This window comes from Apostichopus japonicus, chromosome 1 (assembly GCF_037975245.1).
Source record: "Apostichopus japonicus isolate 1M-3 chromosome 1, ASM3797524v1, whole genome shotgun sequence".
In the NCBI taxonomy this organism is placed as follows: Eukaryota; Metazoa; Echinodermata; class Holothuroidea; order Aspidochirotida; family Stichopodidae; genus Apostichopus; species Apostichopus japonicus.
Genome location: NC_092561.1, coordinates 20,255,565 through 20,277,647, shown reverse-complemented (window position 1 = coordinate 20,277,647; position 22,083 = coordinate 20,255,565). Strand labels below are relative to the sequence as shown.

Here is a 22,083-nt window from a genome sequence, read left to right as displayed (position 1 = left end):
TTTTAAAATACATATGACTGTCTTTCCAATTGTCTTTTTCCTTTGGTTTGGTGGTCGTGGTACTTTTGTGAATGCATTAGCCAAAGAGCAGAATGAATGACTTCATCACATCAATTGAGCTGGATATGCTTCGATTTTCGAAATAATGTTTAGCTTACTTATTAACAGAGAAATATAATATCTGTACTTGAAAGTTGCGCTTTGCAAAAAATTCTAATACAGAGATCTTTGACAGCTAGGCAAGCATTTCACGTGTATCATAGAGAACGACTAATGGATAAGACTATTGTTATATCAGTCAAGCTGTTTGCCATGGTGACATTTAATTTCATCTACTGTAAGCCATGCTAAGAAATAAAGATAGAGAGTTAAGTAGAGATAGAAATTTAAGTCAGCCTAAATTGGCTCCATTCAATTTAACTTATCTCACGTTCTATGAGTAATGTATAATACAATTAGGTTTCAAGTAAAAGTGTAAACTACTTTTTTTTTAAATTAAATTGTCTGTCACCAGAGTTTTCCTTTATGTTACAATTGCAAGTCTAGACTTTACATTGTATGAAATAAACAAGTTCGGTAAAGAACGGAAGCTTTGATGTTAGATCAAAGACTAAAATATTTATGAGTGTTGTGCTCGTCTAACATCAGTACATAAGTGGATGTGTGACTTGTCCGATATACTTAATATATAATTAATTTTTACCGGCTAATCATATCTTCAGAAGAGGATTACAGTATAGACGAGCTGTGACATCACCATGAAAATGTTGCACAAAAAGATTGAATAACACTGTTCTTGTTGAGGTATTCTAGAAATACGACACAATTATTAGCTATGGGCGTGAGGTACGTTTAGTTTGCATGAATCCTTGTCGTTTTATTATTTAGTGAAAGAGTGATATAGATATCATATTAGGAAACAGTCATGATTCTCAATTGAATTACTGTTTATGTTGATATTTACTCGGCTGTTGTCAGACACTATTAGAAAAATATCACCAAATTTGAAACATTTATTATTTATATCTTTGCCTTGTAAACTCCTATGGGTTGTTATTTTGACAGCTGCAATGTTCGTAAGCAATCAGCCATCACAATATTGCTTTATAGCTTGTCGTTAAATTACGATGAATTGATTTTTGAGTATATTTCTTTTACATGGTAGTTTTATCTATTCAGCCATTCTAAATTGATCTTTTGATGTACCCATTTTCCAAATCAAGTTGGTCTTCTTTGCGGTTTAGCTCATCGATTTGTTTAAATGTGTTTATTTTCCAAACAATATCTCAGATATTAAATTTTATGGTGCACACATGTTAACATGATATCTTTCGTTTCCTTTTACTCAACAGAAAAGCTGCTAAAAGCAGTGAAAATAAAAATAAAAAAAACAATTATTCTTTTCAATCAACAAAAAAATCAACAACAAATCAACAACAAAAATCAACAAAAAAAATTTCAACAAAAAAAGAAACAAAATGTCAACAACAAAATCAAAATATAAATATAAATCAAAATGAATTATACAACTTTACTACATTATTTGAAAGAATACTTCAACATCTAATAAAACACAATAAAGAACTCGTGCTGAAATTGCTAACTACGGCTCTAGAAAACATAGCGCAAAAAACAGAGGAACAAGAGGTGAGTACCTAATTTCATAATTTAAAAAACAAATACAAGGTTATATCTCACATTGCCCAGTCAGTTGCAATGTTCGTCCATTTCAAGAAGCTCACTTAAGGCACTGTACTGTGTTATTGATGTTTTAATTTCCTATTGACTGTTTTATTTATTTATATATATATATATATATATATACATATGTGACATAGCGTACGGTTTGCATATATATATATATATATATATATATATATATATATATATATATATATATATATATATATATATATATAAAGGTATCGTAAGAATTGGTACGTTAGGCTCGTTGATGCGATGAAGAAGGTTGAGTTAATTGACCTGGCACAAGATCTCAGCAGAGATGAAAAGGTCAGTAATTGTACTATATATATATATATAAATATATATATATATATATATATATATTTATATATATATATATATATATTTATATATATATATATATATATTTATATATATATATATATATATATATATATATATATATACATATATATATGGAATATAATTGGTTCAAGCAATGCAGCTGGAGGTCATTGATGCAGGTCATCCACCGCACACCCGCATCACTTCACAAAAGTAACTTGTTGGTCCTTAACCATTGATGCGTTGTATGCCTATACCTATATTATGTATATATAAGTTGCTTTCATATTGGACTTTCAACTTCACTTGGATTTAGAAACATTAATTTGTGACTTGATTTGACTTGCAATAAACTCAAATGACTTGTGATCGACTTGACCTGATGAAATAAAATTTACTTGTGACTAGACTTGAATTGAGGAACATTGACTGGTGTAAAGTAGTCACAACCAAGTGACTTGGATACAATGCTGGATCTCAAAATTTAAAGTTAAAAGTCAATGTTTAACATATTTATATTTTTCTCATTTTCTGATATTAGGATGGAGTGGAAGATTCTGCAGCTAGCAGTTATGATAAATTAGTAGCTGCAGGACTATCTCAGAAGGAGACTGAATCAGATGATGAAAGTCTTACTCTCAAACAACCAATAGGAAGCAGAACAGATATTCTCTGGGTAAGAATTTACATACACAAGATTCTGTTGTCCTGGATACAGTCTTTTTAGGCCATAAAACACAAATTGGTGAAAGTTGTAGTTTGATGATTGTTGCCCCATAATGTGTACTATCTGCATTTAGCCAAAACAAATAATTACAGATTTTATACCTCCCTCCGAAGGTTACACATACATTTCTAAAAGGTTGTTCTGTAAACCTGTGTTGAGGAAGGGTCGGATTGCAGCATTCATATGAAATTTCATATTTTACATGGGCTGGGGAAATGTCTATTCCATACTTGGGACTTCTTGATAATGTTACCATAGTGGTCACCATTTCTGATATTTACTGTTAGGTTCCAGTTCTATATTTCAGAGACAAAAAATTAATCACTCATAATATCTGACAGACTGATGACAGGCAACATTAAGTCTTAAATTGCCAAAATCAAATTAATACCTGCTTAAAAAATGACTCTCATATCATTAGTTTAATTTTGAGCACCATTTCTTTGACAACTGGCATTCCTATTTGTTACTAACTGTCACAGGATTTGACCTTTACTCTCTTAAGTGACTGAGAGATTTTCAACTTCCACTTATGCCACTACTGTTGTCAACTTTCAAAAGGGAATGACTTTGCATTGTCAGGTTATCTGAAATCTGTTTCTGTTCTTCTAGTGCTTGTATCTAAGACATATTTTCCCAAGTTGCTCAATCGATCAGGTGATTCCATATAGAAACCTATACTCCAGCACCCAAAGTAAGGTAACACAAGTATTATTGAGCCAGATGGGGATGTGCACCAGTTGTAAATATTTTAAATAAATTCCACACTACACGCATATCTACAAGACTGTGCACACTCCATTAGTACGCATTTCGTCTGCAATCATGCAGCATGCATTGCAAATAAGTTGAGTGTGCTACACACTCCGGTTGGGTGGTGACTGACAACTTGTCACCAATTTTTGTTTTGTAATGTTTTCGATTTGCTCGTTCTGGGTCTGCACAAGTGCTAAGGAGTTTCAAATTTGTACTTGGTAGAATCGTTATATGTTATTTTCATCACATCTGAGAGACATCTACTGTAGCTAGTGACAACTATTGAAATTTTCCTGATCCATTCTGCAGTGTGGTCATGGATTTTTTTTTAGTCTAGTCATTCCCAGTGATTTTCCTGAACCAAGTCACCGTATTATCTAAATGGGGAAGGGGAGGGGGGAAGGGGGTATTCACAAACTCCTTGGAGTGACTTCACTCTTGGAATTTAGAGACATATGACCTGCATGTTAACTCTACCATTTTGTATCATGCTGTAATATACAGTATATATACAATATACAGCAGGAGTCAGTTATAGCATAATTTCAAGTGAACAATAAATGGAATACCATCAATTTGAATGTTACTTCATACTGTAATCGATTTAAAAAAATTATGAAATACTCTGATCATATTACAGGAGCTCTCCAAGAATTTTCCAAGAAAATGGAGAACAGTAGGTAGAAAGCTTGGACTAGAAGACTCAGACCTAGAAACACTTCAGATAGATTATGCCAAAGAGGGACACAATGAAACTGTTTATCAGATGTTGTTGAAATGCAAACAGGAAAATGGGGGTAAATTCACATACAGAGTACTGGGTGAGGCTTTAATAGCAGCTGGCCGCAGAGACCTGCAAGAGCAGCTGTATGAGCAAGGTAAGTATTTAAATTAATAATATAAATACTTCAAAGACATAAGCAATTAAAGATATAACTGTTTCATACATAAAACTACTTTCTGCTACAGATACCGACTTTACCCTTTAAAGTAAACTTGATTTCTTTCTGCAAAATTAAAACAGCAAATAAACTGTGTAGAATCTCACTTTTACAACTTTCCCATTAAATGAGGTGGACAGATGGAATCCAATGTCAGTGTACCAGTAACTTGTGTACTTGTGCTGCTTTCCGGTTCTTATGTTAACAGAATATCATTAATCATTTCATGGTTATTCAGTCAGTATGACCGAATCAGAGGTCCAAAATACAACGATACGGTGATGGAGAATAGATGTCAGTAATACTGTTCATCAGCATCTCGTATTGTATGTTATAGATTTGTCAGATATCTCAGAACTATTATATTGCACTAATTTACTGAAGTGAATTCCTTGCATGATATATAATGTAACTTGGTTTAAAATGTAAACAGCTGCCATAATATACGTCCATCTGTTTATTTACTGCACTTCATGAAAACATTGTGCAGTAATTAAGGTTCTAGTAATATCTGTGCGACTAAGAAATCTAAAACAATATTTGAAATATATCTCTTTTACAGATAATGTTTTTGGTTTCGATGATAGTCGTAACCTATGCATTCATAATGACGTATGTGTGGGTGCGCGTGTGTGTATGTTAGTTTGTGTGAGTGCGTTTGTGGCGCCCAGCTTGTAAACACAATAAGGGAAGGTCAGACCAATTTTGTGTGTAAAAGCACCACATTAATTACAAGAAGCCTATTGTTTTTGGTGACGGTTAAAGGTCACTTGGGGTCACCAGGGGTCAAATTGTGAACACTTTGTAAACACTATATTTCAAGAAAGGAAAGTTGGACCAACTTTATACTTAGTGTGTAGAAGTATCACATTAAGTACAAAAAGTCTATTGTTTTTGGTGGAGGTCAAAGGTCATTTGGGGTCACCAGGAGTCAACTTGTGAAAACCTCTTTAACACGATATCTCAAGAAGGGAATCATGGGCAGACTTCATATTTGGTGTGTAGGAGTACGTTGTGTAAAAGAAGCATATTGTTTTTGCTGGAAGGCAAAGATCATTTGGGGTCATCAGAGGTCAAATCCTGAAACCCTTGTAAAATGTCTACCCTCAATATTCATTACGTCAGATTCATGAAGAAAACTGCGCATCTTATATCATCGAAACCACAATGCATTTTTGCATTCTGGTTGTTACTGAATGCAAAAGGAACCGGTTCGATGGTGATGTGCGTGCAGATACATATCATGAGGTAGAGGTGGAGAGAGACATGTCCTTCGCTATTCGACACTGTAACTTTAACTTAAAAATTATGTGGTACAAGGATCCTATTCTTTTCTGGAGTCAACTGAAGTCAAAGTGAGACAAATTTGTAAACACTGTCACTCAAGAGATATTTTGGTAGAAGTAAATATTTATTATGCAGATCTCTTTGATGAATACAATAAGCCTATTGACGTTGGTGGATTTAACATGCCATATGAAGTCAGCATATATAGATCAACTTTCCTTAAAACAAATCATGTAAATATGAAAACTCAAACAGTCCATCTTGGTTGAAATTCATATTTATCAGGTGGGTTGTATTCAATGAGGTGATGGCTAGTGAATGCCGCAGGAAAGAACAGAGGGATTGATGTCCTCATAGCAACCGAGCTGTCGATGTGTGTAAAATTTATACCAAAATATACATTTCATTGAATGAAATTCTATATACAGAAAACATTCACAGCTAAGCTAACATTCAAATATAACAATAAGAAAAGTAACACTTTTGATAAACATCGGACGTTACGACTTCACAGACCATTTACTGTGATCCACTCACTAGAAGAATTGAGACATTGGCTGGTCAAAGAATGTTACATTCAATCAACTATACCTCGAGTAGGTAATAAGAAATATTTAGATTGGGGTTTCAACTTAACAAGGTGGACTATTCCTCTTTAAGATAATGATTGCATTGGCTGTCACATGAATGTCCCTTTAATATACACTACGCTTCCATCCCCTTTGTAAATCTGCTACAAAATTTATCCTCCTACCAAGCTTTGTGTAGACATATCCATTTAACTAAATCTGATATAGCCATATTGTTTTGTTTTTTGTCTCTTTTTCATTTCAGCAATGAAACAGCATGAAAATTCCCACACTTATACTCCGCGAGCAGCGATTCATCCTGAGGAAAATGAAGATACGTTAGATTGTGATAGAAAAAAAAATAAAAAAATGGTATTGAATTATGGTAATGGTAATAATAATATAAGTAATAATATGTCTAGAAAGTATGTTAGTAACGAAAACCAATGTAAGCATAGTAAGTTGTATACTAAAAAAAGATGTCAACGGCAAAAGCGTAAAGGTAAAAATAAAGCCTCTCCACATCAGAAAGGTAAGGCACAAAATCATGCCAACAAACAAAATGATAATAAATTACCTGTGATAGATTTACAGACTGACTCTGAAAAACATGGTACTCATGAAAAAAACGGCACTTCTCCTCCGCTGGCAGTGATACATCATGAGGAGAAAGAAGATATGTTAGATCATGATAGAAATGAATATATGAAAACGATATTGAAAAATGGTAATGGTAATAATAATATAAGTAATAATATGTCTAGAACGTATGTTAGTAACGAAAGCCAATGTAAGCATAGTAAGTTGTATACTAAAAAAAGATATCTACGGCAAAAGCGTAAAGGTAAAAATAAAGCCTCTCCACATCAGAAAGGCAAGGCACAAAATCATGCCAACAAACAAAATGATATAAATATTAAAGAACCTGTGAAACATTTACAGACTGACTCTGAAAAACATAGTACTCATGAAAAATACCGCACTTCTCCTCCGCTAGCAGTGATTCATCATGAGGAGAAAGAAGATATGTTAGATCATGATAGAAATGAATATATGAAAACGATATTGAAAAATGGTAATAATAATATAAGTAATAATATGTCTAGAAGTATGTTAGTAACGAAAACCAATGTAAGCATAGTAAGTTGTATACTAAAAAAAGATGACCACGGCAAAAGCGTAAAGGTAAAAATGAAGCCTCTCCACATCAGAAAGGTGACATCCAAACAGTCTATTAAGACTGTGTAAAATAATACACATTTTTTTCTGAATAAACAGTTCAATACTTACACTGATCTATTGTGACGGTTTATTGATTTCTTAGTTAGTAAATGAAGCGTGTCCTCTGGATATATGTGTCTAGATATGTTAATAGATATTCTTGAGATATTCTATGGCCTAAGTTATGACCTATAGGCTAACCTAAGTTAAACTAAGGGCAAGGCTACATAGGCCTAGATTAGACTACACCTATTTTCCTAGAATGAACGTCCCAGGCCAGATGACTTGGATTTAACCAAGGTTGCTAAAGACTTTTGTTCAAGGAATGAACACAGGAGGATTTTTTGGGGAAAGTTCTAAATTATGGATGGACAGTACTACAGATGTAGGTTGATGTGCACCATAATAGTATTGATAGCATACTAACACATCATATATGATATAAGTGACATGTCGGGTTAATCGGTTTATGGCATAACAAGTGGTGGTTGTGGAATGAGAAAGTGCTCCTCTGATGTTGTGCCCCCCACCTTTTGTTTGGAAGCTTCCTACACCCCCCCCCCACCCCTGTATTCGGGCATGTGGATATAGGGATACAGTTTTAATTAAGATGAGGTGGTGATAATATTTGTCATTAAGCTTTAATCATATCACATCCCAAAGGGGGCCTAGGCTTACTATATCCAGGGTCCAATAAATAATAATACAGCAGCTGAGCAGACGACACTAATAAAGTACTACTGTCCCATCCTAAGAATTATCTGCGAAACTCCAGTCCAATCTCACATTTTGACGATTTTGGCCCCCAAATGCGGCACGTGATATCATCATTTGCTGTGATTTTATGTCAACTTTATCACTCTAGTTATGTCAAAGACGTAATGTTTGTATTACGCTTCGTTACTTTCTTGCCATTAGAGTTCCTTTCTTGCCATACAAGCAAAGCGCCACCAGTTAGATGAATGGCTGCATGTATGTCGCATGACATCGTTCTCCTTACTTAAAGTTCTATGATAATTACTGTTACGGTTAAATTCACCCAACATGGCAGCATAGAGAAACGGTGTAGGCTACTCAAGCAGAAGCCGAAGCGAATTAAACAGATCACACATCCGGAGTATATACCTATATACGTATGCATGCTAAGTTCTTTAATACCACTCTCATCTCTTTCGCGGAACCAAACCATACTGTAGTTTATAAATCAACGATCAACGAGATCACATTACTTCTGTGATTTAGTATGTAAGTCAATGGGGCTTTAAATAAGTGTATGCTACCTTAAGCATTTGATTCACATAAGTTCCAATCAAATTTGTCTAAAAAGAAAATCGGACTTAAATAAATCTTCACGATCATTAAAAAAATGAAAGCATGAGAATAACTACAGAGAGTATAAGCGCTCATTAATATTGTTATATAATATATCGTATATATGAATAATGTGGAGCATGTACCAGTTATACGAAATTCATGAATATCTTGACACTAATGGCTACACAATATGCATTATTTCCAGACACTAAACCAAGCCTAGTGTATCACGTCAGTAAAGGAAATCAATGCTTCGTATCTGCTTTAAAATTTCTATACTAATAGCTTTCAGGAAATTCTAACAGGTCGACTATTTAACCTGTAGCCTACGTTATAATGTGCAATCAAAAATCAAATGCTATAGTTTTGGATAATCAATCTAAATGTAGCCTACTGCGCAAATCACCCTCGCCCCCCTTTTGTTTTCTTTTTTGATTCTCTCTGTATTGCACTTATTTAAACAAGGTGGGCGGCAGTTTGAGAATGCGTTCGTGGCTTGTCAGAATACTGTGTCAAACCAAAACGCCATGAAATTTGCAAGGTGAAAAATATAACCCTTTTCATAGATACCGACACTTTTCCCTCATCAATTACTCCCCAACCCGCAGAAGAAAATTGTACATGTAGACAATGTTAACAGACCCACTTTACACATAACTAGAGTCTTAACATTAATCGCAAGTCGTAGATTTGAAATCATTATTCATACAATATATGGTGTTGTTTACTCCGAGGCCGGAATATGATGGTATGTATCTGTTTCAAAAGAGGGCGATATATAGATTTATTGAGTAATCTTCAACATTAACGTAATGAGATATTTATATCAAATTTGCCAATGTTGGACTACATGTTGACGCATGGCTCTGAATGTTATGGAAGCCGCAAATGAACGTCATATAAAAAAATTTACATCGGAGGTTATATTCATCGATCATATCATAAATAAATATGAAACCACCGAAATCCAGTTAAAATGTTTTTTTTTTTTTTATTTATTTATTTTTAAATATGACAGTTTTGAAATAATGCACGATCATAAGATTGGAATCCGAGTAGATAAACAAACACCAGAGTCGTTGTATGTCGTGATATTACTTCCGGTCAAAATACACCAGATAGAAAAAAACAACATAGACATATAAGATAGTTTGTCTACAGAACCTAGAAATATTTTAACGATGAAGCCTAAAACTCCAAACGAGCTGCTTCACAAGCTAGTTCAAACAGTTTAGACAAGTAGACGACGCCCACATATTATTGATACTTTGGTATTTATATCGTGTAACCCCCAAATTGTCTAAACCTTCAAATGGTGTATTTTAAACGCTTCCATAGTTTAAAGCTCAGCTAGCTATTTTCAGGGTATTCCCACTTGGTATGTATCTTGCGCAATATAGATTGTTTTATCGCTGGCGATTGAAACCTTCCCTCCCTGTGATAGTCGAACTACGCAAGTCCTGTCGTACAGTATCTCTGCTACTATTATTCCATTTGAAATGTTCAAGGTAACTTAAATAAGTATCAGCTCTATAACACATTAAACTCTTTACGAAATGAGATGCATGCCTAGATAGTAAAGTGATAAGAAATCATGTGTATAAAACATAGGTCGCCGAGCTTTGGCCTAGCCTATACTAGTATCTGTAAAATTTACGCTAGTACTGAACGGTTATAACATTAGGCTATGCGGTACAGTGCAAACTTCCTAATTACTGAGCTAGAGCTATTAATTGTTAGGCTTCTCAGGCTAGGGCTCACTTTGAGTGTACAAAATAATGGACGTGCAGTACTAGACTGACTAGTAAGAAAATTATGTATTAAGGCATAATTTGCCAAATTTAAGAACTGAACTGAATAAGAAGTATAGATTGAACTTGTAAATTGTTCTATAGGCCTATAGCCTACTTTAAATGTTAAGGCCCAACAATATTGTATTTCTCATCCCCTCTCAATCCCATCGTGGCTGCACTTTCTTGTCACCTACTTTCTCAGTTGCATCCATTTTTAATGGTCTGCTGTATAGGGGACAAACTAAAACGAATGACAGCGAATGACCGCATGACAATTGACTTTGTACAGGGTAAATTAATGACAGCGAATGACAACGAAGGACAGTGTTGAGTGGAGATAGAATGATTAACGAAGTGGAGTAAATGCGGTTATTGGTTTTCTGCGCAAAAATGATTTTAAAAGGAAAATTGCATGTTACGTGGTTGTAGGGTTTTGGTGTAATTTACGGATAGAAACCACAGGGAAATATTTTGTGTGAGAATGCGCTTGAGTGCTGTGCTTTTTACCTCTGTAGATTTATATAGAAATATAACTGAAGCCGTTTCAAGATTATAGCAGTGGCGTAGGAAGGTACTTTTGAGTGGGGGGGGGGGGCTGAAGACTGATGGCCGGCCTGGGGAGGGGTCTAAGGGGAAGGGGTGTCCCCCTCCCCTTTGGAATTTTGTTGCATTTCCAGGTGGCCTCAGATGCAATTTGGTGCAATATAGCACACTTCAACTCCCACTCCATTTTGTAAAGAATTTTGCATTTTCACCTGGCCTTAAATGCAATTTGGTGCTCCAAATGAGATTTTTTTTTCTCATTTGGAAATGAAAAAGGGGTTTTCTGACTTGCGGAGCGGGGGGCGGAATGATACTTCCGCCCCCCATATTTTTCACTGGGGGGGGCTGGCGCCCCCCAGCCCCACGGTTCCTACGCCCTTGGATTATAGTATTGTTAGTTTCTAACAATTAAAATCGGAAAAATGACGTTAAATTTACTTTTTAAAATCAGACTTACAATTTCGCTTACTATAATGTGCGTTTTTATCTTGTCCGTACTTTACTAGATCTAGATACCCACGAAGTCTGAACTGTGATATCCGGTTGAAGCAAATGTCTGTGCTGTCATTATTGTCATTCGTTATAGTCAACGCATTTTTTTAGTGTGAACAACATATTGTCATTCGTTATGTGTAACGCAATTGTCATTCGTTTTAGTAACACCCCTGTATAGACCCCCAACTACTGTATAGCACGCTATAGTGGAAAGGTTTCTTGAGATTACATATCCGACCTGCCTTGGTCTTAAAATGACCTCTTTTTACCAATTAGTCTGCAACGCCTGCCACATTTGTGTTCTTGTATGAGGGTTTTTGTGTGAATGCTGTATGATTAACTACACTGAAGACATGAACAAATTTCTACACAGTGTTTACACAAAGAGCCTAATGGTGTTAAGACGCTATGCAGGCTAATTGTTGAGCTTGAGGTCGATTATTTACGACCGTGGCAGGTCGATTAGGTAATCACAAAACTTTCCTAGCTATAGCGTGCTAAAATTAAGGCCAATAAAGCAGATCTTTAAGGTAACTTTTTCATCTAACTTTCTTATCTTTTGATGTCAAGTAGTTGATAACTTCCATGTATCAATCCGATTGTTTAAACTACTAAACTGTCATTGCACCACAATCCTAATTTGTAAGTCTTACCACTAAATTAAATGAATCAGATTAAAATTGAATTATGCCATAGCACATGTGGTGATATGTGGATATTAATGTGCTTACACTATATAGCCTGCACTACATGGTGTCAGGGGGTTGGGGACAAGCCTAAACCATGTGGTTACACTATCACCATACAGTACATGTTATGTGGGTATTAAGCCATGTGCCTACACTATATAGCCTACACTACATGGTGTCCAGGGCGAAGGGGGCGGCAGGGGCGAGCCTGAACCATGTGGTTACACTATCACCGTACAGTACATGTTATGTGGGTATTAAGCCATGTGCCTACACTTTATAGGCTACACTACATGGTGTCCAGGGGGAAGGGGGCGGGAGGGGCGAGCCTGAACCATGTGGTTACACCATCACCGTACAGTACATGTTATGTGGGTATTAAGCCATGTGCCTACACTATATAGCCTACACTACATGGTGTCCAGGGGGAAGGGGGGAGGGGCGAGCCTGAACCATGTGGTTACACTATCACCGTACAGTACATGTTATGTGGGTATTAAGCCATGTGCCTACACTTTATAGGCTACACTACATGGTGTCCAGGGGGAAGGGGGCGGGAGGGGCGAGCCTGAACCATGTGGTTACACTATCACCGTACAGTACAGTACATGTTATGTGGGTATTAAGCCATGTGCCTACACTATATAGCCTACACTACATGGTGTCCAGGGGGAAGGGGGGAGGGCGAGCCTGAACCATGTGGTTACACTATCACCGTACAGCACATGTTATGTGGGTATTAAGCCATGTGCCTACACTATATAGCCTACACTACATGGTGTCCAGGGGGAAGGGGGGAGGGGCGAGCCTAAACCATGTGGTTACACTATCACCGTACAGTACATGTTATGTGGGTATTAAGCCATGTGCCTACACTTTATAGGCTACACTACATGGTGTCCAGGGGGAAGGGGGCGGGAGGGGCGAGCCTGAACCATGTGATTACACTATCACCGTACAGCACATGTTATGTGGGTATTAAGCCATGTGCCTACACTTTATAGGCTACACTACATGGTGTCCAGGGGGAAGGGGGCGGCAGGGGCGAGCCTGAACCATGTGGTTACACTATCACTGTACAGTACATGTTATGTGGGTATTAAGCCATGTGCCTACACTTTATAGGCTACACTACATGGTGTCCAGGGGGAAGGGGGCGGGAGGGGCGAGCCTGAACCATGTGGTTACACTATCACCGTACAGTACATGTTATGTGGGTATTAAGCCATGTGCCTACACTTTATAGCCTACACTACATGGTGTCCAGGGGGAAGGGGCGGGAAGAGCGAGCCTGAACCATGTGGTTACACTATCACCATACTCTTCAGTACATGTTATGTGGGTATTAAGCCATGTGCCAACACTATATCCTATAGGCTACACTACATGGTGTCCAGGAGGAAGGGGGGGGCAAGCCTGAACCATGTGGTTACACTATCACCATACTCTTCAGTACATGTTATGTGGGTATTAAGCCATGTGCCTACACTATATCCTATAGGTACACTACATGGTGTCCAGGAGGAAGGGGGGGGGGGGCAAGCCTGAACCATTTGGTGACATGGTTGTCCCATAGTACAGTACATATCGTATGGATATTATTCAACATTACAATCAGACCAAAGAAATAAATTGGGAGGTTGATAAGTAATAACTTATAATGTTTATGGGATTCTTTGACTCATTTGGACTTTTTTCTTATTTTCGCAGGATCAAACCAAAGCTTTAAACTAATAGACAGGAGCAACCCTTTGAGAAGAAAATGAGTAGAAAGTCAAAACAGAATGAGCTTTGCTCAAGAAGAAATAAACGTCTGGATGAACTTGTTGCTGAATTTAATAGAAGTGTGCCAACAATGGATGTCGTAGACCTGTTATACGACATTCTTCCACAATCAGCAACTGTGAGTCAATAGTACTCTTTGTAGAGAAGTGCATGATTTTGTTGTGTTGTGTTGTTAAAGGATTGATCTAACATAAGAGGTTTAGTCTATTTATGTCATAATCCAACCAAACAAGCCAAGCAATTTAAAATAGGGACACACTGAGGTACATGTAACATTGATATTACGTGACTTACCACAAAATTTCTAAGAATTAGTATTACAATGATGATGGCTATGAGCTGTGATATTTCAGATTAAACACATTTTTATGAAAATCCCCATAACCAGAGTACTGTATATAAATATGTATATATGTCAAAATTACACACATTATATTGTCCTCATGTTTGTTGAGGTACTGTAAGATAGAAGCTAATGTTGCATGTCACAACATTGGCAACAACAAACAAAAACAGAAGAAGTAAGGTGCTCTCATATGAATTCATATTAAGTTTGTGTGAAATGTTTTGAACCAACAGAGCTTTCATGGCATGACAGATAATTATACCATAACATTTTCTAATTGGCTTGCTAAATTTCACAAGTCTTGATTACCGTAAACAGCATACATTACAGAACAAATGGGAAAGTTGTATAGCAAGAATTTGGGTGTGGGTGTCAAAGTCTGCTAGGGCAGAGCCCTCATTTGGGGTTCCAACCGGGTAAACAGAGCACATTTGAAAATGAATTGGGTGATTAAATTCATGGCAATGAGGTTTATTCCTAATTGTTTTTTTCCAACTTAAATCTTTAACTTTAATATATATATTTTGTTTGGTTATGACTGAAAAGTGTTTCAGTAAATGCCCTCCCTGTCATAGCGGTTTCAATGGGCCTGCATTACCTCATGTCTGCAATAACAATTTTTCTTGTAAATTAATGTTTTTCTGCAGGAGGCTATACCATGCAAATTCGACGCTAAAGGGAGAACAGCTGCAAACCGTCTGCTATGTTACAGAATCAGGTATCGTAGGAATTGGTACGTTAGGCTCGTTGATGCGCTGAAGAAGGTTGAGTTAGATGACCTGGCAGACAAACTCAGCAGTGATGAAAAAGGTCAGTAATTGTGATATATATATATATATATATATATATATTGTAACTATAAATGTGCATTTATTGAGGCGATGTCTACGATAGCAAAATGTATACTAGCTTCTGTCTAGATGGGCAGTTCTTAACCTTTTTCATCCTAGTTTCCCTTTCCAATCAGCCGTCCTAGGGATTTCCCCTCCTAACATATATATCATAAAAAGGTTCAGTTCATCAAACTGTTCTCCATAGTTCACATTCACAGCAAAGAGAATGCCTGGGAACAATGAAATAAATGACATGTGCATTCTTACATACTGTTAAGGAGAAATACCAAAAGTTTTCTCCAGGGGAACCCCATCCCCCTCTCCCCCTCCTCCCCCTCCTCCCCCTCCCCCTCCTCCCCTCCTCCCCTCCTCCCCTCCTCCCCTCCTCCCCCTCCTCCCCCTCCTCCCCTCCTCCCCCTCCTCCCCCTCCTCCCCCTCCTCCCCATCAATTTAAAAACACTGTTCAAGATGGTTACAATTTATTTGATGAACGCTTTCATGCGCATTCCCATCAAAATTTTGCAATTACCTCATGCAACTGTACTTTTCTTTCCTTTGTTTCTCCAGGCTCCCTTATAGATGAAATTCCCAAGGAAAGGGTGCAAGCTGTATCACCTAATACTGCAAGCATTCATAACAATTGGATTGCTAAAGAAGTGGAATTTGAGGTAAATAAGGACTTTATTTCCAAATGTGCAACACAAATTATTCAGTTTAAATTTCTTCTCCCTAAGTATGGTATTTTTTTTTCTCTCCCAAAGTCAAATAGGCTTTTCATTCTCAAATTCATTTGAAGTATCACATTTGACTATGAGAGACACTAGTCGCAATCAGTGGCATAGCCAGAGAAGAGGTTGGTGGGCGGAGTGCCCCCCCCCCCTCTCCTGGCCCATAGGCAATTTACAGGCGACTGTGAGAAATTGGGGGCGACAAGAAAAAATTGGCAAGAGAAACATAAATAGCTATGATATGAATTACACATCTTGATAGTCTATTTTTAGCTTGGTGTGATCTGCTCCTCGGAAGGTCTTCCTCCTTGGCCATAGTTACTAATCACAGAACGAGATTTCTCTGAACAAGTCTTTTGATTCAGTGATTGACATTTCAAATTAAAGTTCAATGCATTGTGTGACACTGGATTGTCACCTTAAAGAAAAACATATCTGTTTGGGAAAGGTATATCTTGTTACCCCACACATACTATTATGTATTAGTAAATGCTTAATATCAGTAATATTTATAGGGCTGTGGCCACTTGGAGCTCGGCAACACTTGCCACTTCAACTCCCCAAAATTTTGTCCCCGCAAGTCGCTTTAATACATTTGATAACACATGCAATACAAGTTGTATACTTATAAAGTTGTAAAACTTATAGAAATGATAGCACCAGTTAGTATCTGGGCTCTCTTTTCCGAATTATAATGTTCTCAAAGGTAAGGGTCAGTCCTCCAAAGGCTCCACTTACACCCCTCTCCACCACATTTTGTTCAATGAAATAAATTTCATTGAAATTGAGGGTGACTATATATATCCACATTTCTGGAAACCAAGTTTTTCCTTATCTGTAAAGGAAGGATGTCAGAATTGTTTTTTATGTCCTCGTTTACCTCTTCATATATGATATGCATTCTTCGATTGACAGCAAATGGTACAGTACGAGAAAAGCAGTCGATCAGCTCAACCGAAGGAGATTTCACGTGAAGATGAAGATGGAAGCGCCTTGAAATTTTGGAAAAGTAATGAAGATTCCAAAATACAAGACGGAGAAAAGTTCGACCCTGAGAAAGAACCAATGGAGAAGAGTACACTTGAGAAGAGAAGGATGAAAGAAGTTAAAAGTAATAATTTCGGGAACAGTCCTTTGTCAAACGCAGCTGAAGAAAAAGATAAGAATGGTAAAGTAGCAATTCTGCAATTCAAATCATCAGAAGCTGTTGACAGCCCAGATTTTAAACCGAAAAATCTGCCATTTCATCAGAATCAAACCGATCATGTAAATCTTTGCAGTAATCAGCAAGTTATGACTAACTTTAATAGTGAAGACACAAAAAGAGGTGATGTTGAAGAAGTTTCCACTTCTCCTGTGGCTCTGATGGACGAACCAGAAGTGGAAAAACAACCACCTAGCATACAGACTAAAAGGCCTGCGATGGGGAGTAATGCTGGCTTTGTAACACCGAGAGAAAATCCCCCTGACCAAACACATTTAAAAGATACAACGTTTCCAAGAAACGAAATGGACGGTATTAGTCCATCTCAGAATGCGGCCAGTGAAGTTATTAAAGGGGAAGTTGAAGCCACATCGAATAATAGTGAGCAAATAATGGATGGGAGGGAGAGAGAAGGGAGTGTTCCAGATAGAGCTTACAAAGATACACCGAGGGGTGTAGAGGACTATCTGGACACTGCATCGGAAGGGTTCTATAGCAAAGCAGACCCTCAGCAGCAGCGTATATTACAAGAATTAGGGCTATTGAATATTCATGGGGCTAGAAATGAGGATGGAATTAAGAAGCATGAGGAAACAGATAACGGCAAATATCATCAATTGAGAAGTACAGAACCCTCTGAACATATTCAACATATGCCTCTAGAGATATCAAACTCATTTCACGAAGGAGATCTTGTCACATACCATACTGGTGAAACAAGGAATGTCATTCCCGAGGGTGGGGGTCTAACAGAGGTGGCCCCAGTAGGTCCTCTTGGAAACAATACGATTTGAAATACCCGAGCAATAAGAAAGCAACAGTCGCAAATGCAGTGGGCCCAAAAGTTCGAGACCAAATGCTGGCTACACATGATGAGAGGACACCAAAGGAAGTTATGAATTTGGCAGATGATGAGGGATTGGGGAATGAGAAGACATGGGAGGGATGTTAACAGTGGGGATTCAAGATATACACTCCTGATCAGGGGGAGGGGGCACTTGGGGCATGTGCCCCCCACAAAATAGCAAATGTGCCCTACTGGCAAATAAAATGTGCCCCTTTGATGAATAACTGTCTTTTGGATATCTTAAGCCTTTGTTAGTTTTAATATTTTATTTTAATTATTGATTTTAAGTCTGTACATGCTATTTTTAAGATGGCATCCCATATCTTTTTGTAGCACGGTTAACAATAAACAATCTCAATATTGATAGCATACTAACACATATATATTTAAGTGACATGGCCGGTGTGTATCGGTTTATAGCATAACGAGTGGTGGGTGTCGAATGAGAAAGTGCCTCTCTAATGTTGTCCCCCCCCCCACAGTTTGGAAGCTTCCCCCCCCCACCCTGCTCCTGATGAAACACTTAGTGACGAAGATTCCAAATGTGTAAAGCAAATTGATGTAAACGAGGCATACATTATAAATTGCATTATAAATGATTTACAAACATAGTTTTGATATTTGATATGATACAAATAATGAATGGTTATGAGTCCAATAGTGCAAATACTTCATGAGTTGAAAGATGGAAAGTTCCATTCAACGAGGCGCAGCCGAGTTGAATGGAACAAATTACATCTTTCAACGAATGAAATATTTTGCACTATTGCACGAATGGAAACAACATATTATATTAATATGGGTAAAATGCACTCATGCAACAGATTGTTTTGAACAGACAGGTTTCTCTGCTCTCTTACCATTGAAAAAGTGCTATCAAAAGTGTATATCCCATGGTTCTAATTTCATAGAGTGGAATAGAGCGGGTTTTGCATGCAATCAATGAGCAATTGACCAATCAAATGACCAGAATACAATTAGGTATTGTATATATATATATATATATATATATATATATGTATGTATATTTTTTGCTAATGTCACTAACCAGGATAATTGTGATCCATTACCTGTTGAAATGATGTCATAGTGCTACTATCTGGCACAATTAAATTAACCACAAATTGGGAACGTCGATATCTAAGATAAGGGAAAACTGGATTGGCTTTTCAACTAACTTGAGAAGTAATATTGTCATCCATAAATAAAAAGTGTGATAAATTGATTACTGACAGTACTACCAATATTAAATGTATTTAATTTATGTAGGGGTGGGTGGGGGGGGGGCTGTAAATTTCGAAAGAAACTGCGTTTAAAGGCATTGAAGACTCGCCCCAAACAGCGTGCCCCCATCTTTAAAAAGTTAACTTTCCGTTGCTTGCAAGTGAAATTTTTCTCTTGTCGCTACAAAATGCAGACAGTAATGAAACATGATACCTTGTTATCTTTAGCTGGACCCGAGAAGTCCATCGCTGTATCGTTTGTACACTGTGCTCTGCGTATTGACTGCAGCTGTATGTACTGACTGTACACTAGTGTCTAATTACCGACGGTAGCAAGCTGTGTGTGTATTTTCTGGGATCGATGGTTGTGTCTAACACTTCTGTTACACCTCATTCGAAACTAGGTCAGATTACCGGCATTAGACTTTTTTTTGGCACGAGTCTTCACACCCTTTAAAGACGTTATGCCCTCTCGGCGTATTCCAACAATATGTTATGTCAGAGTTTGCTTGACGTCATTGCTGTCCCTATTCAGAAGTTCGATTGAGAATCGATTCGTAAGACTAATCGAGAAGTAGCTAGGCCTCTACAATGTGTTCAAATGTGTGCTATGTTGTGTACATAATGTGCAGACTACGTTGTTTGACCACTACATTACACACAGTAAGCCTATTCGCGCAGTAGGCCAACTCATATGCTTGTTATAGGGGGAGGGGGTGGGGACTCGTAGTCGGCTTTTAAATCGAACTTGAGAAAATATTGTTAACAATATTGTTGCATTCCGCTGAGACGACATATCATCTGTTAACAGAATGGGTTTGTTCTAACTGAAAATGTATAAGCAAAACCGTGCAGTTGATTCGCATATTTTACCCGGAGTATGTTTGTGTTAGACGGTGACGTCACTACAGCTTGTTATTGGTATATATGATGCTCCTTGTCTTCAAATTAATATCTGGTCCAAGTTTTCGAAATCCGTGCACCGTGTTTTATTTTTATAAGCATTTTCATGCAGAAGATTAAACCATAATAAAAGTATGATATCATGCAAATTCCTTTTGTTGATTTCTAGAGTAATAGTCTTAGTAATTAATCAATCATCGATCTATTAATTTTTTTTCTCCATAAAAATGTTCGCGGTTATCATTTATAATATACGTATTATGACCCCATGAACAGTACAACACAGTATACTTGATTATGTGGCTGTGATGTGAGATATTATACACTTACATGTAGAACTAGTAGAGTGTTTAATTCACACGCGATGTATTTCAGGTTTGGTTTTGTAGACTATTAAGTCAATTACTAAAGTAGGCAGTAATAAGAACTAAATATCCACATAGCCTCGATTATGATTATGTTAGTGTGGAGACCTATACCCGTAGGCCTACATGTATGTGAACATCCGTTAAAGGCATCGGAAACTCGCCGCAAACCGCGTGCGGTCATCTGAAAAAGTTAACTTTCAGTTGCTTGCAAGTGACGTTTTGTTCGAGACGCTACAAAATGCAGACAGTACAGTAATGAAACGTGATACCTTGTTATCTTTAGCTGGACCTGAGATGTCCATCGCTATATCATTTATATACTGTGCTGTGGGTATTGACCGCAGCTGTATGTACTGACTGTATACTAGTGTCTAATTACCGACGGTAGCAAGCTGTGTGCGTATTTCCTGGGATTGGTGGTGTCTAACACTTCTGTTGCACCTCATTCGAAACTAGGTCAGATTACCGGCATTCTTATCACTAAAGGAAATAACGATCATCGGTAGTTGAAAAATTGGCGATCGATCGCCTTGCTCAGCACAGACTACAAAATTGCAGCTAAATGTTTAGTTTGGCGTATGAAGAATGTTCTCAGATCTAAGCCCGGAGCAAACTGACGTTTTATAGGTGAAAATATTAGATTAATCTTAGATCTTATCAATTACTGTGATGAAAATGATAATTCATGGGCACTTATTTTCCTTGACTACGAGAAGGCATTCGACGGACTCGAATGGGAATTTATCCCAAATACTCTTACTTACTTTAACTTTGGCAATGATTTTATATCGTGGGTCAGAATTCTTTAAAGTAATGTCTCATCTTGTATTGTTAATAATGGGTTTTTTTCTTTCGAGTATTTCAGAGTCTCCAGGGGTGTCCGTCAAGGGTGCCCTCTTAGTCCTTATCTATATTCATCACTTGCTCTGAGATTTTTACTGCTCTTATTAAGTCAAGTCTTAACATTCATGGTATCGTTATTGCAAATTCTGCTTAAAAAAAATCGACATATGCTGATATCGATGACACGGTGTTAATGACTAATGGCTCAATGAAGGATATTTCCGAAACATTTAAAATACTTGAGGAGTTTTGTAAAGTTTCCGGTTTAAAAGTAAACTAGGAAAAATCTTGCTTTTTCCTCCCTTGGACCTTTGTCCTCGACCCTACCACATTATTTCGCAATTTAAAGTTTGTTATTAGCAACGAACCTGTCAATTATTTAGTTATTCCTTTTACTCATCTCCGAGAAGACTTCTATAAGTTGAACTATGTTCCCAAACTGTCTCGTATTTTTAGCATTATTAATCTCTGGTCTTCCAGAGATCTTACGCCCATCGGGAAAATTGTTCTCCTTAAAACGTTCCTTATTCCACAACTTGTCTATTTATTTACCGTTTTAACAAATCCGAGTACACAATTGTTTTAAATAGTTGAAAGTCTCCTTTTTGTGTTTCATTTGGTGTAGTAAAACCGACAA

General features: G+C 37.1%; 4 protein-coding genes across 4 annotated transcripts in view; 2 read left to right on the top strand and 2 right to left on the bottom strand.

Annotated features, from left to right (window-relative positions):
* LOC139970852 (small subunit processome component 20 homolog) overlaps positions 1–22,083 on the bottom strand; it is a 175,865-nt gene that overhangs the window by 13,226 nt on the left and 140,556 nt on the right. The window lies entirely within an intron of this gene.
* Positions 1–22,083, top strand: part of LOC139970765 (uncharacterized) — a 151,619-nt gene that overhangs the window by 1,681 nt on the left and 127,855 nt on the right. The window contains exons 2-5 of the mRNA XM_071976747.1: positions 1,353–1,647; positions 2,573–2,707; positions 4,155–4,392; positions 6,577–8,072. Coding sequence (XP_071832848.1) covers positions 1,353–1,647; positions 2,573–2,707; positions 4,155–4,392; positions 6,577–7,559 — 1,651 coding nt within the window. The 3' untranslated portion in view covers positions 7,560–8,072. Of the gene's footprint in view, positions 1–1,352; positions 1,648–2,572; positions 2,708–4,154; positions 4,393–6,576 lie in introns of the transcript that reaches the window.
* LOC139970750 (small subunit processome component 20 homolog) overlaps positions 1–22,083 on the bottom strand; it is a 137,556-nt gene that overhangs the window by 89,057 nt on the left and 26,416 nt on the right. The gene's annotated exons all lie outside the window — the stretch shown is intronic.
* LOC139970821 (uncharacterized) lies at positions 10,227–20,378 on the top strand. Its single transcript, XM_071976848.1, has 5 exons — positions 10,227–10,354; positions 14,077–14,269; positions 15,145–15,307; positions 15,898–15,998; positions 16,974–20,378. The coding sequence occupies exons 2-5, from the start codon at positions 14,129–14,131 to the stop codon at positions 18,054–18,056; spliced, it is 1,488 nt and encodes a 495-aa protein (XP_071832949.1). The 5' UTR covers positions 10,227–10,354; positions 14,077–14,128; the 3' UTR covers positions 18,057–20,378.

Coding starts and splice junctions, on each gene's coding strand:
- LOC139970821 (XM_071976848.1), top strand. CDS start 14,129: ATGAGTAGAAAGTCAAAACAGAATGAGCTTTGCTCAAGAAGAAATAAA. Junction 14,270..15,144: donor TTCTTCCACAATCAGCAACT/GTGAGTCAATAG, acceptor GTTTTTCTGCAG/GAGGCTATACCATGCAAATT. Junction 15,308..15,897: donor ACTCAGCAGTGATGAAAAAG/GTCAGTAATTGT, acceptor TTGTTTCTCCAG/GCTCCCTTATAGATGAAATT.